Source organism: Dendropsophus ebraccatus, chromosome 9 (assembly GCF_027789765.1).
Source record: "Dendropsophus ebraccatus isolate aDenEbr1 chromosome 9, aDenEbr1.pat, whole genome shotgun sequence".
In the NCBI taxonomy this organism is placed as follows: domain Eukaryota; kingdom Metazoa; phylum Chordata; class Amphibia; order Anura; family Hylidae; genus Dendropsophus; species Dendropsophus ebraccatus.
Window position 1 is genome coordinate 120,067,512 of NC_091462.1, and position 25,753 is coordinate 120,093,264.

Consider the following 25,753-nt stretch of genomic DNA (forward strand, 5'->3'; position numbering starts at 1 on the left):
ACAGGACAGGAGAAGTGGTACTGTGCACTGTATATATATATACTGAGGATTACACCCAGCATACAGGACAGGAGAAGTGGTACTGTGCACTGTATATATATATACTGAGGATTACACCCAGCATACAGGACAGGAGAAGTGGTACTGTGCACTGTATATATATATATACTGAGGATTACACCCAGCATACAGGACAGGAGAAGTGGTACTGTGGTGAGCCGGGGCAGCTTGTTGGCAGTAGTAGTTACTGATAGCAGGTTTAGCCCAGTTAGTCAATGGCCAGGTATTATGTCACGGTTATGGCACGAGGGGCGCTGACTGACGGGCATCTCTCCAAGCGGGACCCTGTTACACCACACGATTCTTCGTTATCCTTAGTCAGGGACCAGAAACAACGGTAGTTGTATGTTTATTAACTCGGTGGTTACCAATAGCAACCGTCTTTCTCTGGACGCAACCAGGATTGAAGCAAACCTAAATATAACTGATGGTAGTGGATGACGCTGCAATAGGCCGTGGTGTAGTAGCGTTGCTTTGAGTGAGGAACAATTGAATGATGGGCGTAGTAGTCTCGGGAGTATAATGCTGGGTAAACAGGCTGAATAGGATACTTGCTGTTAATAATGATAAAGCAACTGTGACTGGAAACGACACCCAGATCTTAGATAAATATGATAATGGAAGAGTCAGGATGATCTGGACTAGACAGGAATACTTCAGACCAGACTTCACCTAGGGGTGCCTAACATACTCTGGTGACCAGGTAGCTAGTGAGTGAACCATCTGACATGGAAGACAGGACTACTCAACTACTGGCGGGCGACCCTCAAATTCCAGACAGTTTGGACAGTAGGTTTACAGTGGCAATGGGTTACCCTACTGAAAAAAAGCATACATTGGGGCCCCTTACATATCGCTCAATCATACAACGCAATTATTCAATAGGCCAGTCACACGAAAAAGGTGCCAAAGGTGCAAGATGTATGGACAAGAGTGAGTGTTGAAGGCGACTGTGTGTGGCAACTAGACACAAGGAAAGGAAACATAAAAGATAAAAATACTCTGAGGTCTTGAAGAAAGAACTGGCCCAAATAATCTTTCCAGTTGCAAATATGAATACAGAATATATGATGAAAATACAATACTCTTTAGAAAATATACTTTCTCTGAGGCTATCTAGATAAACTTGCTTCTTACTCAGAGGAGGAGGAAAATATATGACTCTGACATGAAAACAAACTTTGGTTACTATAATGCATTAGTTAACTCTATAAACCATATACTTTTTGAAAAGTGCTTTAGGAAGAACTGAACAAGTGTCTCTGTTTTAGGAGAGTCTCTTTTAGCAATGAAGACCATCATCGATGAAAAGGCTCTGAGAACAGGCACTGAAGAACTGTATAGTAACTGAGTGTCCTTTCAGCTCATGGCTGGATAGTAAACAACAAGGGCTTGGTCTGGGGGACCAGGTACGAACCTTAAACGTTACATAACTTTTTAAACTTAAGGCAACATAGTAAATGCAGTAGGTTACATGGACTGAAGACCAGGCTTGAAGACGTAAACGTTACAGATGAAACTTTTACAGCACACAAACAAAACAGAAACAATGGAAACAGTCCGAATTGCCACCTTGTCCTAGCTTCCTAGTGAAACCTAGTAGGAGGGTGCAGGAGGACCCCCGGTGGACTTCTTCTTCTCCCAGGGATAGTAGTAGCGTGAGGGTGCTGGAGCAGGAGCATCAATAGACGCAGTAGTGACCACAATGTTGGGCGTCACTGTGGTGATAGGAGAGATGATGGGGGCCACATGATAGGTGACCGTCGTGGTAGAAGCCGCAGCTTTAGCCACGGCGGTGGGAGCAGCAGCGCTGGTCACTGTAGTAGACGAGCCCAGAGTCTTGGAAGTAGCAGTGAGGGAACCCAGAGGTTTGAAATCCAGCCAGTCCTCATGCCATTGCTCTGAGGGGGACAGCAGGAAGGGCCGTTGTAGTAGATTCTTGGGCCTGGTGACAGCTGCAGCCCAGGGACCCTTTGGGGACCCCACCAGGGTGTATTCTACAACTTCCCCAGAGGTGAGGTTGTTCAAATAGGCCGGCTGGTAGTCCCTTATCACGGCCCATCGGTTGACGAGCACCAGCAGCCCGGTGTAGGAATCCATAATCAGGCCATACCCTCGTTGTTTGTCGAATTTGGTGACAGTCCCCCTTCTTCTCTCCAGAGGGGCTGCACCAGGCCTGGGTCTCTCTAACTTGCGGATAAGGAGCTGCTCGGACGCGGCTATAGACTTCAGGTAGGGAGTATATGGATGACCCCATAGTGGAGTGTAGTCAGGATAGGGCACTGATGGAAGTAGTTCCGGTGTTAGGCTGGCTTTGGCAGAGGAGACCTCACTGGCAGTGAAAGCTGCTGGGGACTGCCGGTCGGTAGTAGAGGCTGCAGGCGTAGTAGTAACCATGGCGGACGCAGCTTTAGTGGCAGGTGGCAAAAGAGAGAGAGCCTGCTGGATCTCCTCCACTTTGGGCTCCCGGCCAAATAACCATTGTGGCAGAGGCGGGGAGTCGCGCCCAGGAGGCCGCCATAGGCCCGGAGATATAGGGCCCTTAATGAAAGTCTTTCCCCTGGGTTCAGGATCTGGTGGTGCACTGGGCCACTCCGCTGAGGGTAGTAGTAGGTGGTAGTACTGGGTAGGAACCCGGGTAGCCGCTTGCCTGATGTTAGGTCACGGTTTTGGCACGAGGGGATGCAGCTAACCAGCAGGAACCTGACCATGTGGAGGCCGAGCAATTCTTCGTTGCCATTAGTCAGGGCACCAGTAATTACACCAATGCCAGGGTTCAGAAACAACGGTAGCAACGGATGCAACTGGGAATAAGGCATAATGGGTGATGCTAGCGTTACTTGGAATAAGGTAACTGAATGATGAGAGTAGTAGTACTAGAGTTATGATACTGGGCGGAATGGAGTTGAGACGAATACTTGCTATTGATGATGAGAGTGGTGAATAAAGACGGCACCCAGATCTTTAGTGAAGATGAGGATCTTGAAGTACTTGAGGATAGAAAACTAGGTCCCGACTGGACCGGAACACCTCTGGTAACGCTGGAGCAGCAGAGCACACGTTCCTCTCTCCTGACAGTGGAGAGAGGACACACACACACACCCTGTCCTCTTGAAGGTAGAAGACAGGACTGAGGTAGGACAGGAAGTCACATAGTATCCCCAGCCAAAGCTCGATGGCTATTGGAGTTACCATGGTAGCAGGGGCAGTCAAGTGACATCAAGCCATTGCATCATCACACCACTAGGCACTAACAGCTGAAAACATACAAGAAATAAATGAAATAATGGACCTGAATACTGAGAGGGGTGACATAATATACACAGTTTTCAGTGGACCATAGTTTCCAGAACAGGGACTATAAAATACTGACTGACTCAGATATAAATATACACTTTTGGGAAAATAACAGTAGGAGAAACTCTGTTCTGGGACACTGCAGGGGCACCGGTGAGGACTCGTCTAGGATCTGGTTGTCCTCGGAGGAGGGGGATGGCCCAGTAGAGAAGGTAAACTTGGAGGAGCCGGAGTGGTCGGAACTCGGGGAGCCACTCAGGTCAGACGAGGTCTCCTTACCTACACCAACGGAGTTCGGAGTAGAGGCCCGGCTGCAATCCCAGTCTTCAGATTGGGCGGATCCCCAGCTGCTGTCGCTGTCAGATGGGAGCGGAGCTAGCAGGCAGGCTGGGTCAGGCAAGCACCGGGGTGGCAGCATCAAATATACACTCCTCGTAGGCCGCCATCTTGCTACGCATTGGCGGGCTTTTGAGGAAAGAGGAGAAGCAAAGAGACTGTCAACTCAGTCCACCATCTTGCCCAACAACAGTGATGTCAGCAGACAGTAAGGGCCAATCAGGGACAGGGCCAGCAAAGTCTATGGCACCTAGTAATTCCCACGCTTTGGTGGTATGGCCGTTAACCTCTTCTCTAAGATGTGACGCAGCCAGTAATTCCAAGACAACAGGGCCCAATAAAGTACAATAGACATCTTTCTGGGGTTTGTAGTACACTTTCGGGGATATCTGGAGTAGGCACACTGTATTCAGAATCATGTTCATGAATGCCAAAATTAGCATATGGTGAGCCAGGGCAGCTTGTTGGGAGTAGTAGTTACTGATAGCAGGTTTAGCCCAGTTAGTCAATGGCCAGGTATTATGTCACGATTATGGCACGAGGGGCGCTGACTGACGGGCATCTCTCCAAGCGGGACCCCGTTACACCACACGATTCTTCGTTATCCTTAGTCAGGGACCAGAAACAACGGTAGTTGTATGTTTATTAACTCGGTGGTTACCAATAGCAACCGTCTTTCTCTGGACGCAACCAGGATTGAAGCAAACCTAAATATAACTGATGGTAGTGGATGACGCTGCAATAGGCCATGGTGTAGTAGCGTTACTTTGAGTGAGGGACAATTGAATGATGGGTGTAGTAGTCTCGGGAGTATAATGCTGGGTAAACAGGCCGAATAGGATACTTGCTGTTAATAATGATGAAGCGACTGTGACTGGAAACGACACCCAGATCTTAGATAAATATGATAATTGAAGAGTCAGGATGATCTGGACTAGACAGGAATACTTCAGACCAGCAATAGAGAGGATACCACAGGGTTATGGCGGCTCCTCTTGAGACACAACGTCCTTCCCCCTTGAAGGTAGAGGGAAGTCTCTAGAAAAAGGGGCGTGACCAACTGATCCAGCCAGAGCTCAACGGCTGTTTTGGTTACTATGGCGGCCAGGGAGGTCACATGACATCAGGCCAGTTGCATGCCTATCTATCTATCTATCGTGTGTAATACCAAACTTGAACACTGGGGGGGTGACATAACACTAAGTTTGTAGTGGCCATTATTCCTTTCAGAACAGTCAGAATATAAATAGAGACAGACTTATTAGGAAAAAAAACTACAATTCTGCGCCACTACAGTTCTGTGCACTATATATACACACACTGAGGATTACACCCAGTATACAGGACAGGAGAAGTGGTATTGTGCACTAAATATATATAGACACAGCATATTTGACCCCCCCCCCCCCCCCCCCAGACAAGATTATTGACATCCCCCCAGTCCCATTGATGTTTATGGATGACCACCATGATTAGGGGGAAGGAAGACAAGAGCCAAGACCTTAATATACCTGCCCCCACAGACCCCCCTATCCCCCCCCCACACACACACCTTTCCCAGTTACGACCATGCAACAATTTAGAAAAGAAATATTTTATTAAACAAATGAGTCAGAATAAAATCCCCCGGAGCCCCCACCCTCCCCTATAGCCCCCATAGAGTCTGTAGCGGCTGGCACTCACACGTAGTTCTTGTTGGGGTAGTCGCTGCGTGCCTGGGAGGTGGCAGCCGTGTAGCGGGCAGTATACGGGACCTCAGTCTTCTTGGGGCAGGAGCAGCACAGGAGAGCGCCCCCCAGCAGCATGAGGGCAGATGCAGCCCACCCAATGTACAGGGACGCCCCCAGCTCCCTCTTCTGAGCCTCCACCACCAGTGGGTTGTAGAAGTCACGGATGATGCTGTTTGCCGACCAACACACAGGGATCAGCATGAGGAGGCCGGCCACCAGGAAGACCACGCCGGCCACCAGGCTCACCCGCGCCTTGGTATTCTCGTCCTCCACGCAGTTGGTGCACTTTGCTCCCACAATGCCGATGAGGATGGCCAGGACGGCTACCAGGATGCAGATGACTGTGAGGGCCCGGGCCGCCTGCAGATCCTGAGGAAGGGCCAACATGGAGTCATAGACTTTACACTGCATCTGCCCGGTGCTCTGCACTATACAGTTCATCCACAGCCCCTCCCAGATGGTCTGTGCCGTCACTATGTTATTACCAATGAACGCCGTCACCTTCCACATTGGCAGAGCGCACACAATGATAGCGCCCACCCAGCCCACTAGGGCCAGCGCCATACCCAGGATCTGGAGACCAGTGGAAGCCATGACTGATGAGAGAGCTGCAAGAGAACAGATGGGTCAGACAAAGCCATGATACAGCGTGGCCCCCCCCCCCCCCCCTTCAAAAACTGAGGGCACAATACAGCCCAGCCCCCATTGAGAGATCCTCAACAATCCAGCCCCTCCTAACAATGGATGACATAATACGGCCCACCCATGGAGAGGTCCACCACAATAAGGCCCGTCCACAAACATTGGACAGTGAAGAGATAAACAACTAAACTAGTGGAACAATCACAACCAGCGGCCTCCGCCAACATCCACCACCCACAGCGGCCTCCGCCAACACCCACAGCGGCCTCCGCCAACACCCACCACCCACAGCGGCCTCCGCCAACACCCACAGCGGCCTCCGCCAACATCCACCACCCACAGCAGCCTCCAATATCCTCCCCAAACCACCACTGTACCTGCCCTGAAAGAAAAGACGCAGAAACCTACACAAAACCAACAACTCACCTGAGAAAGAGAGCAGAGCAGTGATAGTGAGAGCCCCTCCAGCTCAGCTATATACCTGCACCCTCCCCCCTCATCAGCATCATCAGGTGAAGCACACCTGGGGGGAGAGTATCAGCGATACTGGGGGAGGGGAAGTGTACAGACAGCAAGCCCACTGCCAGCAGTATATACTATATATATATATATATATATATATATATATATATATATATATATATAATAGTGTACAGACAGCAAGCCCACTGCCAGCAGTATATACTATATATATATATATATATATATATATATATATATAATAGTGTACAGACAGCAAGCCCACTGCCAGCAGTATATGCTATATATATATAATAGTGTACAGAGAGCGGGCCCACTGCCAGCAGTATATACTATATATATATATAACAGTGTACAGAGAGCGGGCCCACTGCCAGCAGTATATACTATATATATATAATAGTGTACAGAGAGCGGGCCCACTGCCAGCAGTATATACTATATATATATATAATAGTGTACAGAGAGGGAGCCCACTGCCAGCAGTATATACTATATATATATAATAGTGTACAGAGAGCGGGCCCACTGCCAGCAGTATATACTATATATATATAATAGTGTACAGAGAGCGAGCCCACTGCCAGCAGTATATACTATATATATATAATAGTGTACAGAGAGCGGGCCCACTGCCAGCAGTATATACTATATATATATAATAGTGTACAGAGAGGGAGCCCACTGCCAGCAGTATATACTATATATATATAATAGTGTACAGACAGCAAGCCCACTGCCAGCAGTATATGCTATATATATATAATAGTGTACAGAGAGCGGGCCCACTGCCAGCAGTATATACTATATATATATATATAATAGTGTACAGAGAGCGGGCCCACTGCCAGCTGTATATACTATATATATATATAACAGTGTACAGAGAGCGGGCCCACTGCCAGCAGTATATGCTATATATATATAATAGTGTACAGAGAGCGGGCCCACTGCCAGCAGTATATACTATATATATATATAACAGTGTACAGAGAGCGGGCCCACTGCCAGCAGTATATACTATATATATATAATAGTGTACAGAGAGCGAGCCTACTGCCAGCAGTATATACTATATATATATAATAGTGTACAGAGAGCGGGCCCACTGCCAGCTGTATATACTATATATATATAATAGTGTACAGAGAGGGAGCCCACTGCCAGCAGTATATACTATATATATATAATAGTGTACAGAGAGGGAGCCTACTGCCAGCAGTATATACTATATATATATATAATAGTGTACAGAGAGCGGGCCCACTGCCAGCAGTATATACTATATATATAATAGTGTACAGAGAGGGAGCCCACTGCCAGCAGTATATACTATATATATATAATAGTGTACAGAGAGGGAGCCCACTGCCAGCAGTATATACTATATATATAATAGTGTACAGAGAGCGAGCCCACTGCCAGCAGTATATACTATATATATATATATATATATATATATATGTGTATATATATATATATACCCATACCGTAGAAGACATACAAGACAAAGCTTTTATTGGAGGTGCTGACCTCAATTCGTGATTTCTACGGTATACACCCCTATACGCAGTTTTCCAAACCTGTAGAGAGGCCTGAGGTGTAATAATCTGCAGGATATATCCCCATGGATCTGTCAGGAGGAGCAATGTTCTGCAGATCTGTAGAGGGGTGTAATAATCTGCAGGATATATCCCTATGGATCTGTCAGGAGGAGCAATGCTCTGCAGATCTGTAGAGGGGTGTAATAATCTGCAGGATATATCCCCATGGATCTGTCAGGAGGAGCAATGCTCTGCAGATCTGTAGAGGGGTGTAATAATCTGCAGGATATATCCCCATGGATCTGTCAGGAGGAGCAATGCTCTGCAGATCTGTAGAGGGGTGTAATAATCTGCAGGATATATCCCCATGGATCTGTCAGGAGGAGCAATGCTCTGCATATCTGTAGAGGGGTGTAATAATCTGCAGGATATATCCCCATGGATCTGTCAGGAGGAGCAATGCTCTGCAGATCTGTAGAGGGGTGTAATAATCTGCAGGATATATCCCCATGGATCTGTCAGGAGCGACGCTAGGCAGGTGTCATGTGATGCGGTTTCTGCTGCCCACACTAAACATGGCGGTAGTCTGCACAGGTTTTGTTCGCGGATTATGGTATCATGTGACCGGAAATAGAGCGGACGCCATGTTGGTACTCCCTCCAGCTCTCAGCAGATTGAGGGAATGTTGCTGGGTAATATTCAGCAATGTCTCACTGGCGGCGCAGGCAGGTAATGTGTCCGTCGCCCCCTGTCGGTGGCGGGTGTAGTAAGATGGCGGACAGGCGGCTTCCGGGCCATGCTGGCTGACGGAGGAGGAATCACCGCGGAGTCCAGGGCCCCGAGAAGCGGATATGAAGCTGATCAGCAAAGACATCGAGAAGGATAACACCGGGTGAGAAGGCGCAGTACAACTTCCCTGGAGTCTAGTCTCTGCTTCTGTATACACTCTGCTGGTATATAGGGGCCGCGCACAGTACTACTTCTCTCCTGGTATATAGGGGCCGCGCACAGTACTACTTCTCTGCTGGTATATAGGGGCCGCGCACAGTACTACTTCTCTGCTGGTATATAGGGGCCGCGCACAGTACTACTTCTCTGCTGGTATATAGGGCCGCGCACAGTACTACTTCTCTGCTGGTATATAGGGCCGCGCACAGTACTACTTCTCTGCTGGTATATAGGGCCGCGCACAGTACTACTTCTCTGCTAGTGTGTAGGGGCCGCGCACAGTACTACTTCTCTGCTGGTATATAGGGGCCGCGCACAGTACTACTTCTCTGCTGGTATGTAGGGGCCGCACACAGTACTACTTCTCTGCTGGTGTGTAGGGGCCGCGCACAGTACTACTTCTCTGCTGGTATATAGGGGCCGCGCACAGTACTACTTCTCTGCTGGTATATAGGGGCCGCGCACAGTACTACTTCTCTGCTGGTATGTAGGGGCCGCGCACAGTACTACTTCTCTGCTGGTATGTAGGGGCCGCGCACAGTACTACTTCTCTGCTGGTATATAGGGGCCGCGCACAGTACTACTTCTCTGCTGGTATATAGGGGCCGCGCACAGTACTACTTCTCTGCTGGTATATAGGGGCCGCGCACAGTACTACTTCTCTGCTGGTATATAGGGGCCGCGCACAGTACTACTTCTCTGCTGGTATATAGGGACCGCGCACAGTACTACTTCTCTCCTGGTATATAGGGGCCGCGCACAGTACTACTTCTCTCCTGGTATATAGGGGCCGCGCACAGTACTACTTCTCTGCTGGTATATAGGGGCGCGCACAGTACTACTTCTCTGCTGGTATATAGGGGCCGCGCACAGTACTACTTCTCTGCTGGTATATAGGGGCCGCGCACAGTACTACTTCTCTGCTGGTATATAGGGGCCGCGCACAGTACTACTTCTCTCCTAGTATATAGGGGCCGCGCACAGTACTACTTCTCTGCTGGTATATAGGGGCCACGCACAGTACTACTTCTCTGCTGGTATATAGGGGCCGCGCACAGTACTACTTCTCTGCTAGTGTGTAGGGGCCGCGCACAGTACTACTTCTCTCCTAGTATATAGGGGCCGCGCACAGTACTACTTCTCTGCTGGTATATAGGGGCCGCGCACAGTACTACTTCTCTGCTGGTATATAGGGGCCGCGCACAGTACTACTTCTCTGCTGGTATATAGGGGCCGCGCACAGTACTACTTCTCTGCTGGTATATAGGGGCCGCGCACAGTACTACTTCTCTGCTGGTATATAGGGGCCGCGCACAGTACTACTTCTCTGCTGGTATATAGGGGCCGCGCACAGTACTACTTCTCTGCTGGTATATAGGGGCCGCGCACAGTACTACTTCTCTGCTGGTATATAGGGGCCGCGCACAGTACTACTTCTCTGCTGGTATATAGGGGCCGCGCACAGTACTACTTCTCTCCTAGTATATAGGGGCCGCGCACAGTACTACTTCTCTCCTAGTATATAGGGGCCGCGCACAGTACTACTTCTCTGCTGGTATATAGGGGCCGCGCACAGTACTACTTCTCTCCTAGTATATAGGGGCCGCGCACAGTACTACTTCTCTGCTGGTATATAGGGGCCACGCACAGTACTACTTCTCTGCTGGTATATAGGGGCCGCGCACAGTACTACTTCTCTGCTAGTGTGTAGGGGCCGCGCACAGTACTACTTCTCTCCTAGTATATAGGGGCCGCGCACAGTACTACTTCTCTGCTGGTATATAGGGGCCGCGCACAGTACTACTTCTCTCCTGGTGTGTAGGGGCCGCGCACAGTACTACTTCTCTCCTGGTATATAGGGGCCGCGCACAGTACTACTTCTCTCCTGGTATATAGGGGCCGCGCACAGTACTACTTCTCTCCTGGTATATAGGGGCCGCGCACAGTACTACTTCTCTGCTGGTATATAGGGACCGCGCACAGTACTACTTCTCTGCTGGTATATAGGGGCCGCGCACAGTACTACTTCTCTGCTGGTATATAGGGGCCGCGCACAGTACTACTTCTCTGCTGGTATATAGGGGCCGCGCACAGTACTACTTTTCTCCTGGTATATAGGGGCCGCGCACAGTACTACTTCTCTCCTAGTATATAGGGACCGCGCACAGTACTACTTCTCTGCTGGTATATAGGGGCCGCGCACAGTACTACTTTTCTCCTGGTATATAGGGGCCGCGCACAGTACTACTTCTCTGCTGGTATATAGGGGCCGCGCACAGTACTACTTCTCTCCTGGTATATAGGGGCCGCGCACAGTACTACTTCCTTTTGGTGACCCGCTGTGCTTTCTCATCAGTCAGGTGACCCTGGTCCCAGAGGAGGCGGAGGACATGTGGCACACCTATAACCTGCTGCAAGTTGGCGACAGTCTGCGGGCGTCCACCATCAGGTGAGAGGGCCCCTGTGGGCAGGCAGCAGGGAGGGTGGCGGATGTGACCCCTGTGGGCAAGCAGCGAGGTGGGTGTGGCCGGCGTGGGCAGGCAGCCGGGTGGGTGTGGCCGGCGTGGGCAGGCAGCGGGGTGGGTGTGGCAGGCGGCCGGGTGGGTGTGGCCGGCGTGGGCAGGCAGCCGGGTGGGTGTGGCCGGCGTGGGCAGGCAGCCGGGTGGGTGTGGCCGGCGTGGGCAGGCAACCGGGTGGGTGTGGCCGGCGTGGGCAGGCAGCCGGGTGGGTGTGGCCGGCGTGGGCAGGCAGCCGGGTGATAGTTTGGTCTCTTCCCCCAGGAAGGTGCAGACGGAGTCGTCGACCGGCAGCGTGGGCAGTAACCGCATCCGCACCACCCTCACCATCTGTGTGGAGAACATTGACTTTGACTCCCAGGCCTGTCAGCTGCGGGTGAAGGGCATCAACATTCAGGAGAACCAGTATGTGAAGGTAAGGGCCCCGGCCTGGCCCCCCAACTCTCCTCTTCTCTTCCAGATGGGCCCTGGCCTGGCCCCCCAACTGTCCTCTTCTCTTCCAGATGGGGCCCCGGCCTGGCCCCCCAACTCTCCTCTTCTCTTCCAGATGGGGCCCCGGCCTGGCCCCCCAACTCTCCTCTTCTCTTCCAGATGGGCCCCGGCCTGGCCCCCCAGCTCTCCTCTTCTCTTCCAGATGGGCCCCGGCCTGGCCCCCCAATTCTCCTCTTCTCTTCCAGATGGGCCCCCGGCCCGACTCCTCACGCTCCTCTTCTCTTCCAGATGGGCCCCCGGCCCGCCTCCTCACTCTCCTCTTCTCTTCCAGATGGGCCCCCGGCCCGCCTCCTCACTCTCGTCTTCTCTTCCAGATGGGCCCCCGACTCCTCACTCTCGTCTTCTCCTCCAGATGGGCCCCCTGGCCGGCTCCTCACTCTCGTCTTCTCTTCCAGATGGGCCCTCATCCCGGCTCCTCACTCTCGTCTTCTCTTCCAGATGGGCCCCCGGCCTGGCTCCTCACTCTCCTCTTCTCTTCCAGATGGGCCCCCGGCCTGGCTCCTCACTCTCCTCTTCTCTTCCAGATGGGCCCCCGGCCCGGCTCCTCACTCTCCTCTTCCAGATGGGCCCCCGGCCCGGCTCCTCACTCTCCTCTTCTCTTCCAGATGGGCCCCCGGCCTGGCTCCTCACTCTCCTCTTCTCTTTCAGATGGGCCCCCGGCCTGGCTCCTCACTCTCCTCTTCTCTTCCAGATGGGCCCCCGGCCCGGCTCCTCACTCTCCTCTTCCAGATGGGCCCCCGGCCCGGCTCCTCACTCTCCTCTTCCAGATGGGCCCCCGGCTCGGCTCCTCACTCTCCTCTTCTCTTCCAGATGGGCCCCCGGCCCGGCTCCTCACTCTCCTCTTCTCCTCCAGATGGGCCCCCGGCCTGGCTCTCCACTCTCCTCTTCTCTTCCAGATGGGCCCCCGGCCTGGCTCCTCACTCTTCTCTTCCAGATGGGCCCCCGGCCCGGCTCCTCACTCTCCTCTTCCAGATGGGCCCCCGGCCCGGCTCCTCACTCTCCTCTTCTCTTCCAGATGGGCCCCCGGCCTGGCTCCTCACTCTCCTCTTCTCCTCCAGATGGGCCCCCGGCCTGGCTCCTCACTCTCCTCTTCTCTTCCAGATGGGCCCCCGACCTGGCTCCTCACTCTCGTCTTCTCTTCCAGATGGGCCCCCGGCCCGGCTCCTCACTCTCCTCTTCTCTTCCAGATGGGCCCCCGGCCCGGCTCCTCACTCTCCTCTTCTCTTCCAGATGGGCCCCCGGCCTGGCTCCTCACTCTCTTCTTCTCCTCCAGATGGGCCCCCGGCCTGGCTCCTCACTCTCCTCTTCTCTTCCAGATGGGCCCCGGCCTGGCCCCCCAACTCTCCTCTTCTCTTCCAGATGGGCCCCGTCCTGGACCCCCAACTCTCCTCTTCTCTTCCAGATGGGCCCCGTCCTGGACCCCCAACTCTCCTCTTCTCTTCCAGATGGGCCCCGTCCTGGCCCCCCAGCTCTCCTCTTCTCTTCCAGATGGGCCCCGGCCCGCCTCCTCACTCTCCTCTTCTCTTCCAGATGAGCCCCTGACTCCTCTCCTCACTCTCGTCTTCTCTTCCAGATGGGCCCCCGGCTCCTCACTCTCGTCTTCTCTTCCAGATGGGCCCCCGGCTCCTCACTCTCGTCTTCTCTTCCAGATGGGCCCCCGGCCTGGCTCCTCACTCTCCTCTTCTCTTCCAGATGGGCCCCCGGCTCCACACTCTCGTCTTCTCTTCCAGATGGGCCCCCGGCCCGGCTCCTCACTCTCCTCTTCTCTTCCAGATGGGCCCCCGGCCCGGCTCCTCACTCTCCTCTTCTCTTCCAGATGGGCCCCCGGCCCGGCTCCTCACTCTCCTCTTCTCTTCCAGATGGGCCCCCGGCCCGGCTCCTCACTCTCCTCTTCTCTTCCAGATGGGCCCCCGGCCCGGCTCCTCACTCTTCTCTTCCAGATGGGGCCCCGGCCCGGCTCCTCACTCTCCTCTTCTCTTCCAGATGGGCCCCCGGCCCGGCTCCTCACTCTCCTCTTCTCTTCCAGATGGGCCCCCGGCCCGGCTCATCACTCTCCTCTTCTCTTCCAGATGGGCCCCCGGCCTGGCTCCTCACTCTCCTCTTCTCTTCCAGATGGGCCCCCGGCCTGGCTCCTCACTCTCCTCTTCTCTTCCAGATGGGCCCCCGGCCCGGCTCCTCACTCTCCTCTTCTCTTCCAGATGGGCCCCCGGCCCGGCTCCTCACTCTCCTCTTCTCTTCCAGATGGGCCCCCGGCCTGGCTCCTCACTCTCCTCTTCTCTTCCAGATGGGCCCCCGGCCCGGCTCCTCACTCTCCTCTTCTCTTCCAGATGGGCCCCCGGCCTGGCTCCTCACTCTCCTCTTCTCTTCCAGATGGGCCCCCGGCCTGGCTCCTCACTCTCCTCTTCTCTTCCAGATGGGCCCCCGGCCTGGCTCCTCACTCTCCTCTTCTCTTCCAGATGGGCGCCTACCACACCATAGAGCTTGAGCTCAACCGCAAGTTCACCTTGGCCAAGAAGCACTGGGACAGCGTGGTGCTGGAGAGGATTGGTAAGCGGGGCCCCTGCCTATGTGGGCCCTTTATACGCGGGCCTGTTATGTGACTCCTCCTCCTCCCGCCCCACAGAGCAGGCCTGTGACCCCGCCTTCAGCGCTGATGTGGCGGCCGTCATCATGCAGGAAGGTCTCGCCCACATCTGTCTGGTCACACCCAGTATGACACTGCTCCGCGCCAAGATAGAGACCAGCATCCCGCGAAAGAGGCGGGGCAACTGCTCTCAGCACGAGAAGGTCAGCCGCCACCCGCTGTCCCCTTCGTTCTTTGCTCTACCCACCCATCCTCCTCTGCCCTTCCCCCCTGCTTTTGCCTCCTCCGGCCTCTCTTGTCTCGTCTCTGCCTCCCCCGGCCTCCGCTGTCTTGTCTCTGTCTCCTCCGCTGTCTTGTCTCTGTCTCCTCCGCTGTCTTGTCTCTGTCTCCTCCGCTGTCTTGTCTCTGTCTCCTCCGCTGTCTTGTCTCTGTCTCCTCCGCTGTCTTGTCTCTGTCTCCTCCGCTGTCTTGTCTCTGTCTCCTCCGCTGTCTTGTCTCTGTCTCCTCCGCTGTCTTGTCTCTGTCTCCTCCGCTGTCTTGTCTCTGTCTCTTCCGGCCTCCGTTGTCTTGTCTCTGCCTCCCCCGGCCTCCGCTGTCTTGTCTCTGTCTCCTCCGCTGTCTTGTCTCTGCCTCCTCCGGCCTCCGTTGTCTTGTCTCTGCCTCCCCCGGCCTCCGTTGTCTTGTCTCTGCCTCCCCCGGCCTCCGTTGTCTTGTCTCTGCCTCCCCCGGCCTCCATTGTCTTGTTTCTGCCTCCTCCGGCCTCCGTTGTCTTGTCTCTGCCTCCCCCGGCCTCCATTGTCTTGTCTTGTTTCTGCCTCCCCCGGCCTCCGTTGTCTTGTCTCTGCCTCCCCCGGCCTCCGTTGTCTTGTCTCTGCCTCCCCCGGCCTCCGTTGTCTTGTCTCTGCCTCCCCCGGCCTCCGTTGTCTTGTCTCTGCCTCCCCCGGCCTCCGTTGTCTTGTCTCTGCCTCCCCCGGCCTCCGTTGTCTTGTCTCTGCCTCCCACGGCCTCCGTTGTCTTGTCTCTGCCTCCCACGGCCTCCGTTGTCTTGTCTCTGCCTCCCACGGCCTCCGTTGTCTTGTTTCTGCCTCCTCAGGCTCTGGAGAAGTTCTATGAGCAGGTCATGCAGGGAATCATCCGGCACATAAACTTTGATGGTGAGTGTGGTGTGTTCTGGGGGTCTTGTGGCCCCTGTGACTGTCTCTCTGACTGCCGCCTTCTTCTCTCTCGGGGGCCTCAGTGGTGAAGGTCGTCCTCGTGGCCTCCCCAGGCTTCGTCCGGGAGCAGTTCTGTGAGTTCCTTTTCCTTCGAGCCGTAAAACAAGATCTAAAGACGATTCTGGAAAACCGGGGGAAGTTCCTGCAGGTGCACAGCTCGTCGGGACACAAGTACTCGCTGACAGGTACCGCGGGGGCGGGGCCTCCTCTCTGCTGCTGCCCCCAATGCCTGCACACTGTCTCAGCTAGAAGGGGTTAAAGAAAAAACAGCGCCCCCCAGTCCTCAGGTTGTGTGTGGTATTACAGCAGGAGCTGCGCTGCAAGACGGGAGGGGCGAAGAGAGTGGCCTGGACAACCCCTTTTAACATTCAGCTGCAGACTCCACCCCCTACCACTCTTCCCCCCCTCCCCCCCCTTCATAACCCCACAGGGGTCTGGGACCATTGGGGCCCTTACTGTGTTTTTGTTTCAGAGGTTCTGTGTGATCCGGTGGTCACCGCCCGCCTGGCTGACACTAAGGTGAGTGTGTCCTGTATGTGACAAGCCACTCCCCTCCCCCATGCTATCAGCGACTGTGGCCCCCCCTCCCCTGCTGTCGGTGACTGTGGCCCCCCCTCCCCTGCTGTCGGTGACTGTGGCTTCCCCTCCCCTGCGTCGGTGACTGTAGCCCCTCCTCCCCTGCTGTCGGTGACTGTCGCCCCCCCTCCCCTGCGTCGGTGACTGTAGCCCCTCCTCCCCTGCTGTCGGTGACTGTGGCCCCTCCTCCCCTGCTGTCGGTGACTGTGGCCCCTCCTCCCCTGCTGTCGGTGACTGTGGCCCCTCCCTCTCACAGGCAGCCTCTGAGATCAAAGCCCTTGGAGACTTTTACAAGATGCTGCAGCACGAGCCGGACCGCGCCTTCTACGGGTGAGTGTAATCTGGCTGTGGGAGGGCGGGGCCCTGACAGTGTGTGGGCGGGGCCCGGCTGTGGCTGATCTCAGCAGTGCAGGTCGGGCCCGGCTGTGTGTGGTCGGGGCCCCGGCTGTGGCTTAATCTGCAGTGCAGGTCGGGCCCGGCTGTGTGTGGTCGGGGCCCCGGCTGTGGCTGATCTTAGCAGTGCAGGTCGGGCCCGGCTGTGTGTGGTCGGGGCCCCGGCTGTGGCTGATCTCAGCAGTGCAGGTCGGGCCCGGCTGTGTGTGGTCGGGGCCCCGGCTGTGGCTTAATCTGCAGTGCAGGTCGGGCCCGGCTGTGTGTGGTCGGGGCCCCGGCTGTGGCTGATCTTAGCAGTGCAGGTCGGGCCCGGCTGTGTGTGGTCGGGGCCCCGGCTGTGGCTGATCTCAGCAGTGCAGGTCGGGCCCGGCTGTGTGTGGTCGGGGCCCCGGCTGTGGCTTAATCTGCAGTGCAGGTCGGGCCCGGCTGTGTGTGGTCGGGGCCCCGGCTGTGGCTGATCTCAGCAGTGCAGGTCGGGCCCGGCTGTGTGTGGTCGGGGCCCCGGCTGTGGCTGATCTCAGCAATGCAGGGCGGGTCATGTGTGAGGGTTGCGGGCCCTGGGGCTTGTCAGCCAGACTGGCACCTGCAGATCCTTATCGTTGGCTCCACACCCTCATCCCTGGCACAGGAGAGCGTGGGCCCCCACCCTGCCCCGGAGTCACCACTTACTAACAAATGCCCCTCAGCTCTACCACCCCTGCCAGGACTACACCTTCACACTCCCCCCCATCCTCACCCTCGCTGTCTCTTGTAGGATTAAGCACGTGGAGCGAGCGAATGAAGCTCTGGCTATCGACACACTGCTGGTGACTGATGAACTCTTCAGGTGACCCACTACTCTGCTGTGTTCTACAGCCCTCCCAGCCCTTGCTGTGTCCCTCCCTCTCTGTGGTCATGCTCTGTACTGCTGTTTCCCTTCCTCCCTCCCTCTCTGTGGTCATGCTCTGTACTGCTGTCTCCCTCCCTCTCTGTGGTCATGCTCTGTACTGCTGTTTCCCTTCCTCCCTCCCTCTCTGTGGTGATGCTCTATACTGCTGTCTCCCTCCCTCTCTGTGGTGATGCTCTGTACTGCTGTCTCCCTCCCTCTCTGTGGTCATGCTCTGTACCGCTGTCTCCCTCCCTCTCTGTGGTCATGCTCTGTACCGCTGTCTCCCTCCCTCTCTGTGGTCATGCTCTGTACCGCTGTCTCCCTCCCTCTCTGTGGTCATGCTCTGTACCGCTGTCTCCCTCCCTCTCTGTGGTCATGCTCTGTACCGCTGTCTCCCTCCCTCTCTGTGGTCATGCTCTGTACCGCTGTCTCCCTCCCTCTCTGTGGTCATGCTCTGTACCGCTGTCTCCCTCCCTCTCTGTGGTCATGCTCTGTACCGCTGTCTCCCTCCCTCTCTGTGGTCATGCTCTGTACCGCTGTCTCCCTCCCTCTCTGTGGTCATGCTCTGTACCGCTGTCTCCCTCCCTCTCTGTGGTCATGCTCTGTACCGCTGTCTCCCTCCCTCTCTGTGGTCATGCTCTGTACCGCTGTCTCCCTCCCTCTCTGTGGTCATGCTCTGTACCGCTGTCTCCCTCCCTCTCTGTGGTCATGCTCTGTACCGCTGTCTCCCTCCCTCTCTGTGGTCATGCTCTGTACCGCTGTCTCCCTCCCTCTCTGTGGTCATGCTCTGTACCGCTGTCTCCCTCCCTCTCTGTGGTCATGCTCTGTACCGCTGTCTCCCTCCCTCTCTGTGGTCATGCTCTGTACCGCTGTCTCCCTCCCTCTCTGTGGTCATGCTCTGTACCGCTGTCTCCCTCCCTCTCTGTGGTCATGCTCTGTACCGCTGTCTCCCTCCCTCTCTGTGGTCATGCTCTGTACCGCTGTCTCCCTCCCTCTCTGTGGTCATGCTCTGTACCGCTGTCTCCCTCCCTCTCTGTGGTCATGCTCTGTACCGCTGTCTCCCTCCCTCTCTGTGGTCATGCTCTGTACCGCTGTCTCCCTCCCTCTCTGTGGTCATGCTCTGTACCGCTGTCTCCCTCCCTCTCTGTGGTCATGCTCTGTACCGCTGTCTCCCTCCCTCTCTGTGGTCATGCTCTGTACCGCTGTCTCCCTCCCTCTCTGTGGTCATGCTCTGTACCGCTGTCCCCCTCCCTCTCTGTGGTCATGCTCTGTACCGCTGTCCCCACCACCACTTCTTGTGGTCATGCTCTGCGTCTCCATTGCGTGTTCACTCTTTTCTACAGACATCAGGATGTGGCGACGCGCACCCGATACGTGAGACTTGTGGACAGTGTGAAGGAGAATGGCGGAGCCGTGAGGTGAGCGGGGGAGGGGATGCCACATTCTGCGGGGGCGGGGCCAGCCTCATCTTGTTTTGATTATTCTCCTGTCTTATTTCTCCTCTCACTTACTCTAAGGATTTTCTCAAGTTTACACGTCTCCGGAGAACGTAAGTGGAGGTGGCTGGGCGGGAGATGGGGTGGTGGAGGTGACTGTGCCCCCGGTGTGGATGACGGGGCAAGCGGGGGGGAAGGGGTGGTGGAGGTGACTGTGCCCCCGGTGTGGATGACGGGGCAAGCGGGGGGGGAAGGGGTGGTGGAGGTGGCTGGGCCCCCGGTGTGGATGACTGAAGGGGGGGATGGGGGAGGTGGCTGGGCCCCTGATGTGGATGACGGGGCAAGGGGGGGGGGATGCGGTCGTGGAGGTGGCTGGGCCCCCGGTGTGGATGACGAGATGGGGGGGGGGGGGTGAGATGGGGTCGAGGAGGTGACTGGGCCCCCGGTGTGGATGACTGAGGGGGGGGGGAGATGGGGTGGTGGAGGTGGCTGGGCCCCCGGTGTGGATGACGGGGTGGGGGGGGGTGAGATGGGGGGGGGGTGAGATGGGGTCGAGGAGGTGACTGGGCCCCCGGTGTGGATGACGGGGCAAGCGGGGGGGGAAGGGGTGGTGGAGGTGGCTGGGCCCCCGGTGTGGATGACTGAAGGGGGGGATGGGGGAGGTGGCTGGGCCCCTGATGTGGATGACGGGGCAAGGGGGGGGGGATGCGGTCGTGGAGGTGGCTGGGCCCCCGGTGTGGATGACGGGGGGGGGGGGGGGGGGGGGTGAGATGGGGGGGGGGGGTGAGATGGGGTCGAGGAGGTGACTGGGCCCCCGGTGTGGATGACTGAGGGGGGGGGGGAGATGGGGTGGTGGAGGTGGCTGGGCCCCCGGTGTGGATGACGGGGTGGGGGGGGGGGGGATGGGGGGGGGGGGGGGTGAGATGGGGTCGAGGAGGTGACTGGGCCCCCGGTGTGGATGACGGGGTGGGGGGGATGGGGTGGTGGAGGTGGCTGGGCCCCCGGTGTGGATGACGGGGTGGGGTGGGAGATGGGGTTGTGGAGGTGGCTGAGCCCCCGGTGTGGATGACTGAAGGGGGGGATGGGGGAGGTGGCTGGGCCCCTGATGTGGATGACGGGGCAAGGGGGGGAGATGGGGTGGTGGAGGTGGCTGGGCCCCCGGTGTGGATGACGGGGGGGGGGGTGAGATGGGGTCGAGGAGGTGACTGGGCCCCCGGTGTGGATGACGGGGTTGGGGGGGATGGGGTGGTGGAGGTGGCTGGGCCCCCGGTGTGGATGACGGGGGGGGGGGGGGGGGATGGGGTGGTGGAGGTGGCTGGGCCCCCGGTGTGGATGACGGGGTTGGGGGGGATGGGGTGGTGGAGGTGGCTGGGCCCCCGGTTTGGCACAGATTGCCATCAGAGCTTTCTCTCTTCCAGAGCTGAACCAGCTGACTGGTGTGGCGGCCATTTTGAGGTTTCCGGTGGCGGATCTGTCGGAGGACGAGTCCAGCTCAGGAGAAGACTAGGAGCCGCTCGCATGAAGATGGAGATGATATTTATTGACTGTGGACTCTTGGGGGGCGGGGTCTGTGCTCGGGGGTGGGGTCTCACTTATTACAGTGTGTAGAGACTGTGCTGATGAATAAACCCTGCAGAGTGATGCCTGGCCAGCTCGGTGAATACAGGACCATCATCCACCCGTCACCCCCCGCCCACACACAGCTGAGGGGTTGTCACAATGTTTAGGGTGGGGCCATGGTAAGACTCAGGATGAGGGGCGGGGTCAGAGGCTGTACATGGTTTCCCCCGCTGTGGTGAGTGGTATGATCCAGTGATGTGATCGGATTGGCCTCTTAGCTGTGATGTCACTATGTGGTCATCACGTCTCTTCTCATATCAGCCTGAGACCCTGTTCAGTGTGGGAGGAGCCTAAAACTGGTGGAATGTACAGGGCTGCGGAGTCGTGAAGTCGGAGCTAGTTTTGGCTGGAGTCAGTTGGAGTCGGGAAAAAATGTACCGACTCCGACTCCAACTCCAGCTTTAAAAAAAATCTTCTAACAATTTAAAATTGAATTTTGATAAGAATTTTATAAGTTTTGCTCATCAATATATACAATGAGCAACATTCTAATAGGACACTGGCCGCATTACATAAGGGTGGTCGGGGAATATATCAGTAATAGGACACTGGCCCTATTACATAAGGGTGGTCGGGGATATATCAGTAATAGGACACTGGCCCCATTACATAAGGGTTGTCAGGGAATATATCAGTAATAGGACACTGGCCCTATTACATAAGGGAGGTGGGGGAATATATCAGTAATAGGACACTGGCCCTATTACATAAGGGTGGTCGGGGAATATATCAGTGATAAGACACTGACCCTATTACATAAGGATGGTCGGGAATATATCAGTGATAAGACACTGGCCCTATTACATAAGGGTGGTCGGGGAATATATCAGTAATAGGACACTGGCCCTATTACATAAGGGTGGTCGGGGAATATATCAGTAATAGGACACTGGCCCTATTACATAAGGGTTGTCAGGGAATATATCAGTAATAGGACATTGTCCCTATTACATAAGGGTGGTCGGGGAATATATCAGTAATAGGACACTGGCCCTATTACATAAGGGTGGTCGGGGAATATATCAGTAATAGGACACTGGCCCTATTACATAAGGGTTGTCAGGGAATATATCAGTAATAGGACATTGTCCCTATTACATAAGGGTGGTCGGGGAATATATCAGTAATAGGACACTGGCCCTATTACATAAGGGTGGTCGGGGAATATATCAGTAATAGGACACTGACCCTATTACATAAGGGTGGTCGGGGAATATATCAGTAATAGGACACTGGCCCTATTACATACGGGTGGTCGGGGAATATATCAGTAATAGGACACTGACCCTATTACATAAGGGTGGTCGGGGAAAATATCAGTAATAGGACACTGACCCTATTACATAAGGGTGGTCGGGGAAAATATCAGTAATAGGACACTGGTCCTATTATATTAGGGTGCTCTGGGAATATATCAGTAATAGGACACTGGCCCTATTACATAAGGGTGGTCGGGGAATATATCAGTAATAGGACACTGGCACTATTACATAAGGGTGGTCGGGGAATATATCAGTAATAGGACACTGGCCCTATTACATAAGGGTGGTCGGGGAATATATCAGTAATAGGACACTGGCCCTATTACATAAGGGTGGTCGGGGAATATATCAGTAATAGGACACTGACCCTATTACATAAGGGTGGTCGGGGAATATATCAGTAATAGGACACTGGTCCTATTATATAAGGGTGGTCTGGGAATATATCAGTAATAGGACACTGGCCCTATTACATAAGGGTGGTCGGGGAATATATCAGTAATAGGACACTGGCACTATTACATAAGGGTGGTCGGGGAATATATCAGTAATAGGACACTGGCCCTGTGATAGTAAAATATCTGAAAAGGTAAAATTGGCAGCACATCTATGACTGTTCACACTGCAGGTTGCACACTGCTTGTGGCTAAAGTACAGCCAAGAAACAGAAGGTGCAACAGCAACCCGAAGGTGCAGGGACTTACTGTATATACTCCTCCCAGTGTACATACAATAAACACCTGCTCTGTAGATATTGAAAAGTGAGGATCTTAGCAAACTATTTGATCAGAGTGTACCATGTGACCAACATTACAGAGTGTACCATGTGACCAACATTACAGAGTGCACCGTGTCACCAACATTAGAGTGCACCATGTGACCAACATTACAGAGTGCACCATGTGACCAACATTACAGAGTGCACCGTGTCACCAACATTAGAGTGCACCATGTGACCAACATTACAGAGTGCACCATGTGACCAACATTACAGAGTGCACAGTGTCACCAACATTACAGAGTGCACCGTGTCACCAACGTTAGAGTGCACCATGTGACCAACATTACAGAGTGCACCGTGTCGCCAACATTACAGAGTGCACCGTGTCACCAACATTAGAGTGCACCGTGTCACCAACATTACAGAGTGCACCGTGTCACCAACATTACAGAGTGCACCGTGTCACCAACATTACAGAGTGCACCGTGTCACCAACATTACAGAGTGCACCGTGTCACCAACATTACAGAGTGCACCGTGTCACCAACATTACAGAGTGCACCGTGTCACCAACATTACAGAGTGCACCGTGTCACCAACATTACAGAGTGCACCGTGTCACCAACATTACAGAGTGCACCGTGTCACCAACATTAGAGTGTACCGTGTCACCAACATTAGAGTGCACCGTGTCACCAACGTTAGAGTGCACCGTGTCACCACCGTTACAGTGTGTACCGTGTCACCAACATTACAGAGTGCACCGTGTCACCAACATTACAGAGTGCACCGTGTCACCAACATTAGAGTGTACCGTGTCACCAACATTAGAGTGCACCGTGTCACCAACGTTAGAGTGCACCGTGTCACCACCGTTACAGTGTGTACCGTGTCACCAACATTACAGAGTGCACCGTGTCACCAACATTACAGAGTGTACTGTTTCACCAACATTACAAAGTGTACCGTGTCACCAACATTACAGAGTGCACCGTGTCACCACCATTACAGAGTGCACCGTGTTACCAACATTAGAGTGCACCGTGTCACCAACATTACAGAGTGCACCGTGTCACCAACATTAGAGTGCACCGTGTTACCAACATTAGAGTGCACCGTGTCACCAACATTACAGAGTGCACCGTGTCACCAACATTACAGAGTGCACCGTGTCACCAACATTAGAGTGCACCGTGTCACCAACATTAGAGTGCACCGTGTTACCAACATTAGAGTGCACCGTGTCACCAACATTACAGAGTGCACCGTGTCACCACCATTACAGAGTGCACCGTGTTACCAACATTAGAGTGCACCGTGTCACCAACATTACAGAGTGCACCGTGTCACCACCATTACAGTGTACCGTGTCACCAACATTACAGTGTACCGTGTCACCAACATTACAGTGTACCGTGTCACCAACATTACAGTGTACCGTGTCACCAACATTACAGAGTGTATCGTGTCACCAACATTACAGAGTGCACCGTGTCACCAACATTACAGCGTCCTCAGAGACTCTGAGGACGCCTTACCGTGGTGACATGGTACATTATGATTAAATAATTTGTTATTCGGACTGATGACGCGGCCGGGGGATGTCCGGAGGCGGGACTATCTGCATGGCCGTGTTTGGCAGCGTCGAGGCTGCGGCCTGTCAGGGGGGGACTACGTCCAGCAGTGGGAGGGTGTGCCGCATCAGCGCCGCGGCGGGGGATGGAGCCAGACGGTCTCTGCCGAGGTGTGCTGTGTACTAAGCAGCTGGAGTGTCCCTGACTGGTTCAGGAGATCTGACAACTCCTGCTGCTACTCCTGCTGCTGCTACTCCTGCTGCTGCTACTCCTGCTGCTACTCCTGCTGCTGCTACTCCTGCTGCTGCTACTCCTGCTGCTACTCCTGCTGCTGCTACTCCTGCTGCTGCTACTCCTGCTGCTACTCCTGCTGCTGCTACTCCTGCTGCTACTCCTGCTGCTGCTGCTATTCCTGCTGCTGCTGCTACTCCTGCTGCTGCTACTCCTGCTGCTACTCCTGCTGCTGCTACTCCTGCTGCTACTCCTGCTGCTGCTACTCCTGCTGCTGCTACTCCTGCTGCTACTCCTGCTGCTGCTACTCCTGCTGCTACTCCTGCTGCTACTCCTGCTGCTACTCCTGCTGCTGCTACTCCTGCTGCTGCTACTCCTGCTGCTACTCCTGCTGCTGCTACTCCTGCTGCTACTCCTGCTGCTGCTGCTATTCCTGCTGCTGCTGCTACTCCTGCTGCTGCTACTCCTGCTGCTGCTACTCCTGCTGCTACTCCTGCTGCTGCTACTCCTGCTGCTGCTACTCCTGCTGCTACTCCTGCTGCTGCTACTCCTGCTGCTACTCCTGCTGCTACTCCTGCTGCTGCTGCTATTCCTGCTGCTGATGCTATTCCTGCTGCTGCTACTCCTGCTGCTACTCCTCCTGCTGCTGCTACTCCTGCTGCTGCTACTCCTCCTGCTGCTGCTACTCCTGCTGCTGCTACTCCTGCTGCTGCTTCTGCTCCTGCTGCTGCTACTCCTGCTGCTGCTGCTATTCCTGCTGCTGCTGCTACTCCTCCTGCTGCTGCTACTCCTGCTGCTGCTATTCTTGCTGCTGCTACTCCTGCTGCTGCTGCTGCTGCTACTCCTGCTGCTGCTACTCCTGCTGCTACTCCTGCTGCTGCTACTCCTGCTGCTACTCCTGCTGCTGCTACTCCTGCTGCTACTCCTGCCGCTACTCCTGCTGCTGCTGCTACTCCTGCTGCTGCTATTCCTGCTGCTGCTACTCCTGCTGCTGCTACTCCTGCTGCTACTCCTGCTGCTGCTACTCCTGCTGCTACTCCTGCTGCTGCTATTCCTGCTGCTGCTACTCCTGCTGCTGCTACTCCTGCTGCTGCTACTCCTGCTGCTACTCCTGCTGCTGCTGCTACTCCTGCTGCTGCTATTCCTGCTGCTGCTACTCCTGCTGCTGCTACTCCTGCTGCTACTCCTGCTGCTGCTACTCCTGCTGCTACTCCTGCTGCTGCTGCTAC

The 25,753-nt window shown here is 55.0% G+C and overlaps 3 protein-coding genes across 11 annotated transcripts in view; 1 reads left to right on the plus strand and 2 right to left on the minus strand.

Annotated features, from left to right (window-relative positions):
- GREP1 (glycine rich extracellular protein 1) overlaps nt 1–4,414 on the minus strand; it is an 86,831-nt gene extending 82,417 nt beyond the window's left edge. For 5 of the 9 annotated variants that reach the window (XM_069982409.1, XM_069982408.1, XM_069982410.1 and 2 more), the window contains exon 1: nt 3,637–4,414. In XM_069982409.1, coding sequence (XP_069838510.1) covers nt 3,637–3,775 — 139 coding nt within the window. In that variant the 5' untranslated portion in view covers nt 3,776–4,414. The remainder of the gene's footprint in view (nt 1–3,636) is intronic. The other 4 variants (XM_069982415.1, XM_069982414.1, XM_069982416.1 and 1 more) reach the window with 1 other exon arrangement.
- A 958-nt stretch (nt 4,415–5,372) lies between these two features.
- LOC138800611 (claudin-4-like) lies at nt 5,373–6,018 on the minus strand. The gene has a single exon (XM_069982417.1). It carries the CDS (start codon nt 6,015–6,017, stop codon nt 5,373–5,375), a length of 645 nt encoding a protein of 214 aa, XP_069838518.1. The 5' UTR covers nt 6,018.
- Nucleotides 6,019–8,818: 2,800 nt separating this feature from the next.
- Nucleotides 8,819–20,708, plus strand: PELO (pelota mRNA surveillance and ribosome rescue factor). The gene is made up of 13 exons (XM_069982418.1): nt 8,819–8,981; nt 11,394–11,486; nt 11,818–11,968; nt 14,502–14,592; nt 14,669–14,832; nt 15,723–15,783; nt 15,867–16,028; nt 16,316–16,362; nt 16,676–16,749; nt 17,567–17,638; nt 19,024–19,098; nt 19,198–19,229; nt 20,535–20,708. Exons 1-13 carry the CDS (start codon nt 8,941–8,943, stop codon nt 20,621–20,623), a joined length of 1,152 nt encoding a protein of 383 aa, XP_069838519.1. The 5' UTR covers nt 8,819–8,940; the 3' UTR covers nt 20,624–20,708.
- The last annotated feature ends 5,045 nt before the right edge of the window (nt 20,709–25,753 follow it).